General features: G+C 44.1%; 2 protein-coding genes across 3 annotated transcripts in view; both read right to left on the bottom strand.

Annotated features, from left to right (window-relative positions):
• Positions 1–10,213, bottom strand: part of fgd4a (FYVE, RhoGEF and PH domain containing 4a) — a 48,205-nt gene extending 37,992 nt beyond the window's left edge. Inside the window, exon 1 of one of the 2 annotated variants that reach the window (XM_056415976.1) lies at positions 10,070–10,213. In XM_056415976.1, the coding sequence (XP_056271951.1) occupies positions 10,070–10,166 (97 nt within the window). In that variant the 5' untranslated portion in view covers positions 10,167–10,213. The remainder of the gene's footprint in view (positions 1–10,069) is intronic. The other variant, XM_056415979.1, reaches the window with a different exon arrangement.
• Positions 10,214–13,329: 3,116 nt separating this feature from the next.
• bicd1a (bicaudal D homolog 1a) overlaps positions 13,330–14,447 on the bottom strand; it is a 30,496-nt gene continuing 29,378 nt past the window's right edge. Inside the window, exons 9-10 of the mRNA XM_056417702.1 lie at positions 14,247–14,322; positions 13,330–13,418 (exon numbers count right to left, since the gene is read on the bottom strand). Of these exons, the coding sequence (XP_056273677.1) occupies positions 14,275–14,322 (48 nt within the window). The 3' untranslated portion in view covers positions 13,330–13,418; positions 14,247–14,274. The remainder of the gene's footprint in view (positions 13,419–14,246; positions 14,323–14,447) is intronic.

Raw genomic sequence — 14,447 nt, 5'->3', positions numbered from 1 at the left:
AGTAACTTAATATATGCGCATATATTTTTTTCTGTCCTTTTTCTTCCTTATGCCTCATCACCTTCCTCCCACTCATCACACACACACACACACACACACACACACACACACTTATTTCTCCCTTCTTACCACTGCAGCTGGCATTTCCCTCTACCCTAACACCCCCCACCCCAGCCCCCCACACACACACCCACACCCCACCCCGCTAGCACATCCACCTACCACTCTGTACCTCCCTCCCTCCCTCTCTATTTGGTCTGATAAGAGAGGGGAGGGGAGGAGAGCAGCGTGGCTCGGGGCCATTACACACCTCATCTCTATAAGCATGTTCCCCAGCACACACACACACACACACACACACACACACACACATACACTTAGCATTTGAGCCCTGGCCATTTCCATTGACTCCCCCCTGCACCACCCACATTATAAAGGTCAACGATGGATGACTGGCATTGTCTGGACAAGGTACATTCAAACAGCAGCAGGGCACATCTGTCACGAGGGCAGAGCAGGCAAGGGGTCGGCGTCGGCATCAAAGGCACAACCCACCTTGGATAGGTTCCCATAATCACCCTGGCAGACACACACAGACACACATCAAGCCATCCCGGCTGTCAATCTGGCTCTGAAAAACAACAACAACAACCTGTCAGAAATGGATGCTGACTGCAGAGTCGGTCCTGAGCTGCACCGCCAGATAGATAAGGATTTTCAGACGCCGAATATCGAGACACCAAATTGATTAAACAATTAGTTTGCCATCTCAGAACAGGAGACGCTTGGTTGCTCTCATTATTCTCCTTATCCGTCTCATCTTTCCTCGCAGTAAACACACAGATAACAATAATATCTATAATCCACCCTGAAGACTTGAGAGCGATCAGTGAGAGCGATATGCACTTCATTATTTTCATGTTTGTGTGTATGTGTGTGTGTGTGTGTGTGTGTGTGTATGTCTGCATGGGTGCACAGTACACACATGATGACATGTACACTTGCCAGCACCGGCCTGATTGTAATTAAACTTGCAGTGAGGCTGTAGCATGAACCCAATAATCCAAAACATCTTGGAGCAGATCCGGATCACAGGCGGAGACAAACAATAATTTTCACTTATGCAGGTGCCCTATGCGGAGGTCTGCGGTCCCAGAGTGCCCTTTGAGTTTTAATACTGTTTTATGCTGACCTTGTAGGATGCCAGCTCATCAAGTCAAGTGCCATTGCAAACATGTATCGTATGGCAATTATCATGTTATCGATCCACCTGTCTTGGTCAAAAAAGTGCATTACTAAAACAGTGTTGCAAGAATTCACTGTGTGAACTTTGGATTTCTACCTCTTGCATGCACTCACCTTTCATTCTGCTTGAATGAATCATATTATGTGCAGACTTTATGAATCACATCCTGGCCAAGAGAATTCACCACGTCCCCCTTTACATCATTTAAGGCTCTCGCGGGGCCTTCACGTTCCAGCAGACGGGGTGATGGGATGCTCGGTTCTGACTGGCAACATTAAACTTAAAGGCTCAGAATTTATTTCAGCAGGCCAAGTCTGGTATAGGTGAAAAAACACTATGGCGCTCTTTGTATATTCTTTAATCTCCAATCTTAATTGTCTAATATGCAAAAATAAATACAGTGTAGCACACATAGCTGAAGGAGAGGTGAATGCCGCTTCTGCCCACAGTCCACCTCTGGTGATTCAGTAATCTGCTGATATAGGTTCAAAGGGGTTAATCCAGTTATCTTGTAAAAGTGGATTATTGTGGGTATTTGCATAGTCAAACTTTAGCATATAGGATGATGAACAACAAGAAACCCAGAGTTCTGGTGGTGCCCGGGTGCCTTAGATGAAGCTCGTTGACAGCGAGCCCTCGTGTGGCCACAGTCTAAATGACAGGTCACCTGATGCCTTCTGACCAAAGAGTCGACACATCATCCATTATTCTCAGAAAAAGGAAGAGAGATAATAGTTTATGACTGAGGGGATTTTTTAAGTGTGTCTTAGTGACAACACATTTCTCATGGTCTCAGTTCTTGAGTGTGAGCACACACCTCTTGTCACCCGTCACCAAAACAATCTAAGCAGGATGTCAGGGCTCAGGCATGCCAGGAGAGAGAGAGAGAGAGAGAGAGAGAGAGAGAGATAGGAGCTTGAGGAGAAGAAAGAGAAAACAGGAACTTTAGAAAATATGATGGAGGTAAGAAAGAAAAAGACTTCCTGGAGGCCCCTGCTGTGTGACAACCACAACGAGCGTGAACAAACAACATACTAAATTTAGCACACCATCATCATCTTCACCTGACTACCTGCCTTTCTAGTTTTGCCTCCAGACTCACAGGCACCCTCACACCGGTTCTATCTAGTTAGAACGTACTTTCAGTGATGAGGAGCGCACACCGGGAGAAAAAGGTAAGTCAACCACAAACGTAAAGGTTTTATCCCATTCGGTGCATGCAACAACTTTCTTCATATTTCATTAATAGATATGTTATGATCCAAGTTTGTGTCAATTCAGGAGTGAATAAGTTGCAAGAGGAAAGCTCACGAAATGGATCAGGAACAAAACACCCGTTCGATTAGACCCTGAAGAGGTTCTTGCATGACAACTGGGGTTGAGGGTGATACGTATGAATATGTTCATATTGTATGGATTAAGGGATGAGAGATTAAGACTGAAATATTAAAACAATACTCACTCATAAATAAAATATATATAGAGAGATGGAACCTTCCACACTGCTGGAAATGTAGTAATTACGTGCAGGACCACCTCACACTCTGAGTCATTTCCCAGAAGTGCTGGAACTACCGTTTGAAGGCCGACATGCAAATAGAAAAAAATCGAATCCAAACATATGAGTGAGTGTATACGCGCTGATATGAACGCGTTGTGTGTTACTGGTTGTGACACCATCTCCCACATTGAAACAATGAGCGTAGTGAAAGGACTCAGACCTGCTGGTGTTCCCAGCCTTTTCCTTCCTGCCCCAGAGAAGGAAAGCAGAATGCCTCGCAGTGTTTCCTCTCGATTGCTGTTGAATAAGGGTGACTCACCCCCCCCCGCCCAGCAGCAATACACGCCACCCTAAGAAAGGTGCACAGTCGAGGGGTTGCAATGTTACAACACACACATACACACACATACACACACAACACAAACGCAGTTGGGCAATGGGCCATCAGGGACGTTGCCAAAAGGACAGAGTGGTTAGAAGAGGGTCTTAGAGAGGGGGGGGGGGGGGGGTTCCCAGGCCTCTGAGATAAAGACTTTCTTCTTTTTTTTTCTTTCAGCATGGTGGATTGAAATGCTCCCTGACACATGGAGACCAATCAGTGAATCAACCGTTCAAGTAATGCTGAAACAAATGCATTCACCAAACACTCACATTGGCAAACCACTGACTGCTAACCTACTTAAGACAAATAATTACAAACCTACACTGCAGAGACCATTTCAGATCACTTGGCAACAATAATGAATAATTTGATGCAGCGATACAGCAGCACAGTGTGAAATACATGGTCTGTGAGGAAGAGCGGCCAGATGATGAGATTAGAAAAGGGATCCTGCTCGCAGGTAGAAAATTGCAAACAAGAATAACAAATAATAAGGGCAAGTCAAGGAATGTTTTATGGTAATGATGAGAGATGACTCACAGGTGATGTTTGTGAAAGGATGGGCAGAAAAAAAGAACTTTTTGAATAATAGTGTTCATATTTTAACATCAAATCCCCGTAGATTTTTCAGTGCAACACCAAACATGGAGTATCACATTGCTTACCATAACAGCAGAGCAGACACTTCTTTGCGTTTTTACCTTTCCGCCTCCAGAACCAGTACTTGCGCCGTCGTTTCATTGTCGGTTCAGTGTCTTTTATTTTGAAAAAGGAAATACCGTCCCACGGTCGTCTCTTAGCATACACATTCAACTGATGCCGGTGTCCCTCCTCACTGTGTTGTCCAGCCTGGGAGGATCACCTGCCCGAGGCAGCGTGTTTGAGACAGCACCTCCAGGTAACCAGCGGCCATGCAGTCCATGCCGTGTCCGAGCCGGTGGACGCAACGCAGTAGAGACGGCAGATTGAGAAAGTAATAACGGCCGGCAGCGCCCTACAAAAAAAAAAAAGCGGTGGCCTAAAATACACCTCCGTTTAGCATGTTCTCCCCTTCCTTCCTCTACTTCCCCACCGTGAACCAAAAGGCAGAGGAGACCTCCTGACAGGACGCTCTGCTGAGACCGACTACACTCTACCGGCGAAGAGGAGAAAGACGGAGCTGGAGAGGAAGACGAGTCATCCAACCACCAACGCCGTCATCTTGACGATGGAACGTCCGAAATTTGGCAAAAAGGCGAGAAAAAAGTATTTTGTCACACGTTGCCTCACATCTTCCTCCCCGTGAAGCCACTTCCTCTCGGCCCCTCTCTGTCCAGCAGCTCTGAGCTCGGATGGTACAGTAGCTTTCTTTAAGAGCCTCACAGACTAACACCAGGAGGAGGAAAGCACACACAGTGCGGTCAGGAAGCCCTGACCGGTGGATGTCCAGAGAAACAGTGTGTCCTGGCTTATCTTCTGGTGATACAGGCCATGAGGTTTCATTACATTAAATTTCGGATTCCATGAGAGAATTCTGTACACATCTACACAAACAGTCTAAAAGCCGCTTATTGTTTAATTGTTGTTCACCTCATTGTTTTTCCAGCAGGCATCATTGTTTTGCTAATTGTTTTTTTGTTGTTGTCAAAATGAAATCATTAAAACAGCATGATGATGTTCTTAAAAGGACCTTCTTGGTTTTATGGAGACCATCTAAAAAAACTGATTGATTTGGGAGCAACAGCAGCTCAATATCACGCCGAGATATAGTGCACGTGCACGGTTGCCTTGTTGCAGAGGAGAACATGACTCGGCATGGGTCCCCACCACCGAGGTCCACCTGCTGGTTCCATGGGTGGAGCGTTTCTGAGCCTGCACCTCCACCTGCTGGAAGACTGGCAAACTGGAGAGCCCCAAACTTGATCCGAAATATACTGGCGTTTGTGAGAGCGTGTTTGTGCAACAGCTGAGGGATATCGCACAAACACACACACACATACACACACACACACACACACACACGCACACACACGTATGAGTCGCTTCCTGGGGAGTGCAGCCCACCCCCGCTGTGCTTATCAACTGAGCAATACCACCACCTCCACACACAAGATCATCTCCAGTCGCAGACGTCCCGAACAGACACCGTGGAAACACTCAGAAAATATAATTATGTGTTCCTTAATATATTAAGAAGTTATGGATGAACAGTTTCTTTTTGTTGACATTTTGCTCTGTATACTATGGAAGCCCGTTTCCGCCACTGTGATAAAAAAATTAAGATCCTGTAAGTCATAATTATGAGATAGTATCTCATAATTATGACTTCACTATCTCATAATTTCGATTTAGTATCTCATAATTATGACTTACTATCTCATAATTTCGATTTACTATCTCATAATTATGAGATACTATCTCATAATTTCGATTTAGTATCTCATAATTATGACTTACTATCTCATAATTTCGACTTACTATCTCATAATTATGACTTAGCATCTTATAATTATGAGATAGTAAGTCGAAATTATGAGATACTGAAGTCATAATTATGAGATACTATCTCATAATTATGACTTCAGGATCTTAATTTTTTTATCACAGTGGCGGAAACGGGCTTCCATAGTATACCTAAAAAAAAAATGCTCAGAATAATCCTAGTTGGCACATATGACAACAATAAGTAATGTTGCTTATGTCATAACGTCAGTGATGAATATAAATACATTTATACAAATTAGTACAAAAATATAATTCTGGAGGAACAGTTACAGAATGAATACAATTATTATTGAATCATTATTAAATTCAAGGTTGTAAATTTAAAGACAACATTCCTATTGAATTACAGTCATTTTTGTCAATTGTTAACAAAGCATGTCGACTGGTACTGCTTTCATGAAATAAAACCCAAATTTGAACATTTACCTATTAAAAGAATAAGAATAAACATTGGATTTATTGTTGCTTTATTAATATCTAACCTGTATGATAACTAAACCCCCCTCCCGGAAGTTTATTTTGCACACGGCGCAAATCACGTGGTAATCAATGTTTACAAATTTGATGAGAGGACAGAGGTCAAAAGATTTTGTCAGCCGACAACAGTGACGGTAAGTGACAGACACCACCCTCATTGGACTCATCTCTGGTGGGGGTGAGTCCGCCCACTGACCCTCATGAACAGAGCCCGGATCCCCTACTGACCCTCATTAACAGAGCCCGGGTCTCCTACTGACCCTCATTAACAGAGCCCGGGTTCCCTACTGACCCTGATTAACAGAGCCCAGGTCCCCTACTGACCCTCATTAGCAGAGCCCGGATCCCCTACTGACCCTCATTCACAGAGCCCGGGTCCCCTACTGACCCTCATTAACAGAGCCCGGGTCCCCTACTGACCCTCATTAACAGAGCCCGGGTCCCTACTGACCCTCATTAACAGAGCCCAGGTCCCCTACTGACCCTCATTAACAGAGCCCGGATCCCCTACTGACCCTCATGAAGAGAGCCCAGGTCCCCTACTGACCCTCATTAACAGAGCCCGGATCCCCTACTGACCCTCATTAACAGAGCTCGGGTCCCCTACTGACCCTCATTAACAGAGCCCGGATCCCCTACTGACCCTCATGAAGAGAGCCCAGGTCCCCTACTGACCCTCATTAACAGAGCCCGGGTCCCCTACTGACCCTCATCAACAGAGCCCGGGTCCCCTACTGACCCTCATTAACAGAGCTCGGGTCCCCTACTGACCCTCATTAACAGAGCTCGGGTCCCCTACTGACCCTCATTAACAGAGCCCGGATCCCCTACTGACCCTCATGAAGAGAGCCCAGGTCCCCTACTGACCCTCATTAACAGAGCCCGGGTCCCCTACTGACCCTCATCAACAGAGCCCGGGTCCCCTACTGACCCTCATCAACAGAGCCCGGGTCCCCTACTGACCCTCATTAACAGAGCCCGGGTCCCCTACTGACCCTCATTAACAGAGCCCGGGTCCCCTACTGACCCTCATGAACAGAGCCCGGGCCCCCGACTGACCCTCATTAACAGAGCCCGGGTCCCCTACTGACCCTCATTAACAGAGCCCAGGTTCCCTAGTGACCCTGAATAACAGAGCCCGGGTCCCCTACTGACCCTCAATAACAGAGCTCGGGTTCCCTACTGACCCTCAATAACAGAGCCCAGGTCCCCTACTGACCCTCAATAACAGAGCCCGGGTCCCCTACTGACCCTCAATAACAGAGCCCGGGTCCCCCACCAACTGACCCAGGACCATTTCCTGCCGGTCACTCCCCTGCACATCCCTTGATCCTTCACTTTAAATATACTTGTCACTTTTAACTTACACTAACATTACACTGTATAAAGTACTTTTATCTGTTTGTGTCTTCATTTTATTTTATGTTTTATATTCTGTAAATTTAATATGTTTAAATTATCGCACTGTGTTGATTGCTGTTGATTGTTTAATGTTACTGTCCAATGTTGGCATGACAAATTCCTTATATGTGAAAACATAATAATAAGCAATAAAAGATTGTGATTTTGAAGATGTGTCAGCTTACAGTGCATCTCTGTTGGCCGTGCATGAAATAAAACTCACGCTTCAAACATTAAATTACCAGTGCTATGCGACCACAGCCTATAAGCCTATAATAACATCTTATAACCAAAGCCATAGCATAATATTGTGAGGACAAGACTAACTATCATGGGCACGATATCCAAAGCTCAGTGTTATATCGAATTACTTATGTAATATTATATTAATTATATTAATATTTTTCTGAAATTTTTAACGTCATGTAATTCACTCATCTCAAGATATATAGAAAATGAATTACATATTTGATTATACCTCAATCTGTTCTGTATAGGTTTACTTGGTGTTAGACAGATGAGGCACGCTGTTTTAAAGTTCACTCGGAGGGAGCATGTGCATTCGTTGATGTGATTTAAGCCCATTAACTCGACCTTTTCGGGGCCCGAGACATGTCTGTTGGCGTGTCTGATCCCTCACGAAGCACCTCTACACCCTGGAGCTATGATCGGTGTTTATCGATGCGGTACAGCAATGCACGGCATGTCCAAATTAAACCATGCACATGCCATCATGAACTGGGCTCGCACAGGGGGGCTACTATTAACTCCAGTGAGTTAAAGTAAAGGACAGTGAACGGCTTCAGCTCAGGATGAATGGCCAATAGTGCAGCAAAACAATAGCAGCGGCGGTCGGCTAGCGGGCCACACAGCATCTGACACATTCAGTCCCACTGCCTTTGTCATCGCACGGAGAAAACAAACAGGGCCACTGTCGTAGCATGATACAGCTGTCCTCACAATAACACCAGTTCAAAACGACAGGCCCCGGAGCTATTTGTGCTATAAACAAATTAAATTACAGTCCAGTAATAATAGGATGGATACCGAGGCAAACTCGACCTCACACAAGTGAGAGAGACAGAAACAAATCGACCTCTTTGAAGTGTGTATAGGGATGAGGGTAGTGATGCATTGCAGCTTACGTTTAAGGATGACTGGGCTGAAAGGACAACGGAATTATTGACTCGCTATTCCCTAACCATTTGTCCAGGAAGAATGAATCAAAATAGATATAAATATAAATATATTTTCAGCACAAATAGGACGGCCTAAAGATCTCATTTATTACCACTCCTCATCATTCGAAGAGGGGGGATGCGGGAACAGCCATCATTAAGTTTTACTGAACCAAGTGAAATGGAATAAATGACTATTTAACTGCGACCGAGGAAATGTTGTTATGCTTATTTGTTTATTCCGTGCTTTCACTTTATTCAATACATGGAGGTTCATGTCAAGGTTCGTTAGATTTCAACAAAAACATCACAACAGATATGTTTACAGTAGCTCAGTAATGAAGCAGGGGACTGCGCCAGTTAGACTGGGAAGCAAAGACAATGTATTGTACAGTATAATACAATATATAAACTAACATAGTAACATTATGCATCAATATAAACTTCTCCAGTATTTCTAACACAAAGTGACCCAATGACAAATAATACCTCTGGGAATATTCCAGTGTTTATCTCCCTTCCTGACATGCAGCTCATTGCCCATGAGACTCGAGGCTCGCTGCTGGCAGAGTATTATGTCTGTTCAACAGTGACACGATCAAATACAGGGCAAAGTGCACATCCAACTGCCAGAGGAGTGCAGTGTCTTGGGCTGCATGTTAGCACAAGCAGTCCCCGGTACTGCAAGATAAGACGAAGCTCCCTCCTGTCCCACTGACTTGTATTTGGATCCCAGTGTTCGGAGTGTTTTATACTGCTTAGCCGGATTAGGGTTAGACTAGCCTGGGCCAAGATCCACCTGGAAGCCTGCAGGGATACAGATCCCAGGGCTTCTTTCTTGATCAGGCTTTTTAAAAGTGAGACGCATAACTGCACAGAGACCTGTAAGATAATGTATCTTTATCTTTGCTCCTGAGAGTTGCATCCTGAGCAGAATGAGTTCTGGGGTTTTCCTACCAAGCTCTGTTCTCCAGGGTGAGACAAATAAGTGCCCTCCAGCACAACAGGCTGGGGCTTGCCTTTCATACCTGCTGAGCAGCCACAGTCAGGGGTGGTGTTTAAACAAGGGCTATGCTGTAGGTGTGTAGCAGCCAGGCCGCTCCATACTTTCCCAACCAAGCATGATGACTAATACAACACAGTTAGAGCCATAACACCGAGCCACCAGCAACCCCGTTAAAGTCTATACAGCCTGGACTACTCCTTCGGGGTGTTACGCATGCGCTGAGCACAGGAGAATATATCAGGAACGTTTCCATAATGATGATAATATATATATCTATGTTAACTAAGTCCGGAAAATATGTGTTAATGGTTTTAATGCGCACTGGGCTGCTCTCTTGCAATAGTTTTCCGAAAGTTTTTGCAAGATGTCTCCCAGCATTCCTCAAAGGACTCACCTGCTTCCTCCGCGGTGTCCAGACTGTGTTGTTTCTTGCGAAAAGCGACTCTGCTGAAGCCGTCCATGGTCGTACAAGCCGGTGGCTGCTCCGGCATCGAGGTACCAAAGTGAAACGCATTCAAAGTGACCGGAAATAACTATTAAAAAGCTCGGTCCCCTCCTTACCGCAATCTCTGAAGCGCGTCCAGCTGCGCGGCGGCAGCCCATGTGCGCATGCGCGGGTCAATAAGGAACATTGAAGAATAAACAGCTGTACACATGTTGACTGAACGACACGTAACACTGGTCTCTGAGCGAAGTCACCTTGATGGGGGTGCTCTTCAAAGGTCCGCCCTTCTCCCGCCTTAGTATGCCCCATTATTATGACACCCTGTCAATGTCTGTAGCCTACCCCCCCCCCCCCCCCACACACACACACACACACACACAGATAAGAAATAAGAACAGATATATGAGATATGTGGATTGATTTCCAGTCACATGAAAGAGATTCCATAACGACATCACTTAAAGTCCTAAAGTCCAGTGGTGGTGGGGAAACTATTCAGATCTACTTGAGGACAAGTAATGCTATTTTAATAAATGTAATGATATATTCTAATTAACCTACTATTTTAATTATATTTTGTATCAAAGTAACTTAGTGGAATACAGGTAAATAGAATAGAGGTAAACATGGAAATACATGAGTACAGGTATCTCTAAATTGCACTGAAGTACAGTACTTAAGTAATTGTTAGTTAGTTAGTTGTACACTGTATTATTATTTATTTATTTGGCAGCAGGTTGTAAATTCATATCACTGTGTGTTGTTTGATATTCAGTTAAGCAGATCATTATGATAAAGCCCTATACCGTGAACAAAAGCTGTGGCCTCATTATAGTTATTACAATATTTGAGACTGAGAAGTATTTATTATGACTGAACATTACCGTGAAGCACATCTAGTTTATTTCTTGGTTAATTATATTGACATGAATGATAACAAAAGACACGGCTGACCTTCTTACTATCAGATAGAATAAGCCGCTGTCTCCTGCCACCTCATCCTCCACAGCTTTATTTATATGAACTGATTAAAATCACAGTCCTTTGTGCTTGAAAATAATCTTTTTGTTTTTGGACTGTAAAAAGTATTTAAAAGTGTTCATGGTAATGCCGAAAAATGCAATATTAGTCTAATATCTGGGAGGTTTTTTAACATTTAAACCTATTGTTTGCTGTCCAAGTGAATGCATGCAGAGCTAATTTCTGCATAGTTTGTTGATGAAATATAGAGAAACAGACACAAACACAAAATCGCATACAAATCCATGAAGGACAGGTCTTTTATTTTCTATTGTAACCATTAAACACTGTTTTGAATGTTTAACCTGTAGTACAGCTATTGTTCTTTTCTTTCTTTCACTGGATGAGTCTCTCTCTATCCTCTGCTATATTGTGCAAACAAACCAAGAGCGTTAGGTCACCAATGAGCCTGCGTGGGCTCTTAAGCTACTTTTGAACCAAACATATTTGCATCACTCGGTAGTTGCAAAAGTAACAATGTTAACAAAGATCCAACAGATGTACACACAGAGAACAGAAAGAGCCCACTCATTCATCGTTAATGTAACAGAAAGGCTTTTATCTGTCATGGCAACGCTATACTGGCTATGTAGTTTCAGTTCGTCCGTTTCATATCCATCTGGCAAAAATATGTATTCAGTGCGGTGAGGAGAACATCGACATTTACAGACATTAATATGAGAAATGGGACTTCAATTATGTAGCGAACTTCACACGTTACATCCATCTGTCAGACTTTGCATTCCTCTGTGATTGAAACAGTTTTTCAAAAAGCAACAATCTTGATTGCGTCCACACGCCTGCTGTCTTATGTTTCTAGTGAGCCTGCTGGTTAGTTCACAGTGGTAGAAATGGTTTTAAATAATTGAGTAAATCTTAATCATATCTGTCTACGACCGGAACTAATGTATTGCTATAAATGCATAGAGCGTACTTGTGCTTGGACTAAACTGCATTCAGGGGGAAAGAGTCATGTCGGGACAGCTGAGCAGGGAGACGCTATAAGACGACAAGTGTACCTCTGGGTGTTGAAAATTGAATTCATGTCACTCTCAGCTGGAGGAGCTCGGGCTGATGACAGCAGTTCCCTGGGGGTGTGGCAAATAAAGCGAAAGAGTCAACACTCTGGGGAGAATACAGTGTTGACATGACAGTGACGGTAACGGTGACACACCTTCGGGGGAACTTAACTCATGTCAAAAAGATAGAGGTCAGTTCACTCACTTAAACATGATCAATTCAAAAGGCAAAAGCCCAGGCCGACAGCCCAGTCCGGACCCCAAACACTCTGAGCAGACACAACCATGTCACTAGAGTCTGCTGCAAAAGTAAATACAAATAATAGGAGGTATAAATTAGTATTTTCTGTATCCACATGCAAAAACATCTCAGTATATAAAAAAACAACCAACGTAAGAAACAACATTCATATTATACAATATTTACCTTCGTAGTATGTTTGAAATGTCAAACCAAACTCCTACTGTGTGTAAAAGTGGCATAGGCTACCTATGTTTTGATAATTATACTGACCCTACCTAATATTTTAAATGGATGGTGAGGCAAATTTTAATCCCGTCAACTAGAGCAGAAATAACATTTACAGTTCAGCTAGTGGGTGCTTTGGTTTTCCTTTGTCCAGGAGTACCGGTTATGCTCAGTAGGGAATGTGGTGCATTGTCTGAGATCACTGAAGTCCTCGACACAGCAGTAAAACACTACGTCTTGATTTTCACATTGAAGAATGACCAACAAACACAGAAGAAGAAAAAAAACCCATTCCATTTATAAATATCCCAGAAACGTGTCACAAATCAATATGTAAATAAATAATCCATAAAGCGAAATAAATAATAAATAAATATGAATACGAGTAAAGGAAGATATTCCGTCAGTCGCTTCGATTCAGTCCTTTCCAGGACACGATGTCCCATCTAGAGAAGAGGAGCGTGTCCTGCTCTTCGTCTGCGACCCAGGTAACCAGGAGGCCTCTAAGGGCCGGACCATGTGGCGCTAAGGAGGATGAGGGGGGGCACAGAGTCCAGTAAGCACCAGGTGAGACCGCTAGGTTGGGGGGGGGGAGTTTTAATGAGGGACCCCCCATCCAGAGTGTCTCTGTCTCTGCGTGACTCCTTCCAGACAACAGCAGCAGCGAGGTTAGGTGCCGGGGGGCTGCGGCTGCTGGGCCGGATAGTTACGCGGGTCGCAAGAGGAGAGAAGGTTACTGCTAATGGACAGGACTGTACCGTGTTCCTGGAGGTCTGCCAACAATTTAGAACTGTAAGAATGCAGAGAGACAAGAGAGCAAAATTAATAAGATTGAGGAGAAAAAAGACTACCGACCAACGGGAACTGTGGTTGGAAGAACGAGGTTACCCAAAACCAACAAACAAAGACGCCGGCCATGTGATGAGGGCAAAAAGGCTGACTTGGCTTTCTTAAAGGAACATTTGAACCTTTTTGCGATCTACACTTAATCGCTTTCTTGCAGTAGGAAACCAATATCCCCCTCCCCCCCCAAAAAAAAGTCAAAGTATTCCTTTAACACCACAAGGAAACGAGGAACAAGGACAGGGCTGTTCATAACAAACTTCAAGAAAACAGATTGGTAAAAACATCGAGAACAAAACAGGAGTGGAGAATGTCGGCTCCTAAAACCAAACATGGCCTCAGATCTGTCGGCAGTTTCCTCGTGGCCTTGTATGAACGTCTCGGCCCACTGACTAAAACAGTCTGAAGCTTAAACACTGCTGCACATCCAAAGGTAACCTTGAACGTTGAAACTACAAGCTTAGTTTAATGTCACGGTTATTCTTTTAAAATTGCAAATGCAAAAAGTAGAACTTTCATTAAATATCACCAGTTAAAGCACGAATAGAACAATACCATGAAGAACTTTACGTGCAAGTGAAAAACAGCAGTTCATAACTAGCTAATGTAGAGTTTGAAAGCACCATTTATCCTCTACAGATACAGGTGTGCAACCAAAAGAAGACGTGGATATTAAATCGAATGGGAATGGCGTGTTTATGATGGCGCGTAGTGGATGGACACAAAGAGATAGATGTCGACGAGCCCACCGCGATCAGGTGGGACAGCGTGTTACCTGCGGGCTAGGGAGGCTCTCCCTCGCCTTAGTTGTAGGGAGAGTGACGGTACTGAGGCAGCAGGCTTCTGACAATCTACAAGAAACTGATAAATTAGACAGATATACAGAGTGGTGACACTGCGGGTTAGACAATGGGACAGAGAACACACGGAGGACCAGGCAGGGCGAGCATCTCGTCAGAGAAAAGACGGGTTTAAT

Source organism: Pseudoliparis swirei, chromosome 6, assembly GCF_029220125.1.
Source record: "Pseudoliparis swirei isolate HS2019 ecotype Mariana Trench chromosome 6, NWPU_hadal_v1, whole genome shotgun sequence".
NCBI classification, from domain to species: Eukaryota; Metazoa; Chordata; class Actinopteri; order Perciformes; family Liparidae; genus Pseudoliparis; species Pseudoliparis swirei.
The sequence above is the reverse complement of the archived record's forward strand: the minus strand, read 5'-3'. Positions and strand labels throughout refer to the sequence as shown.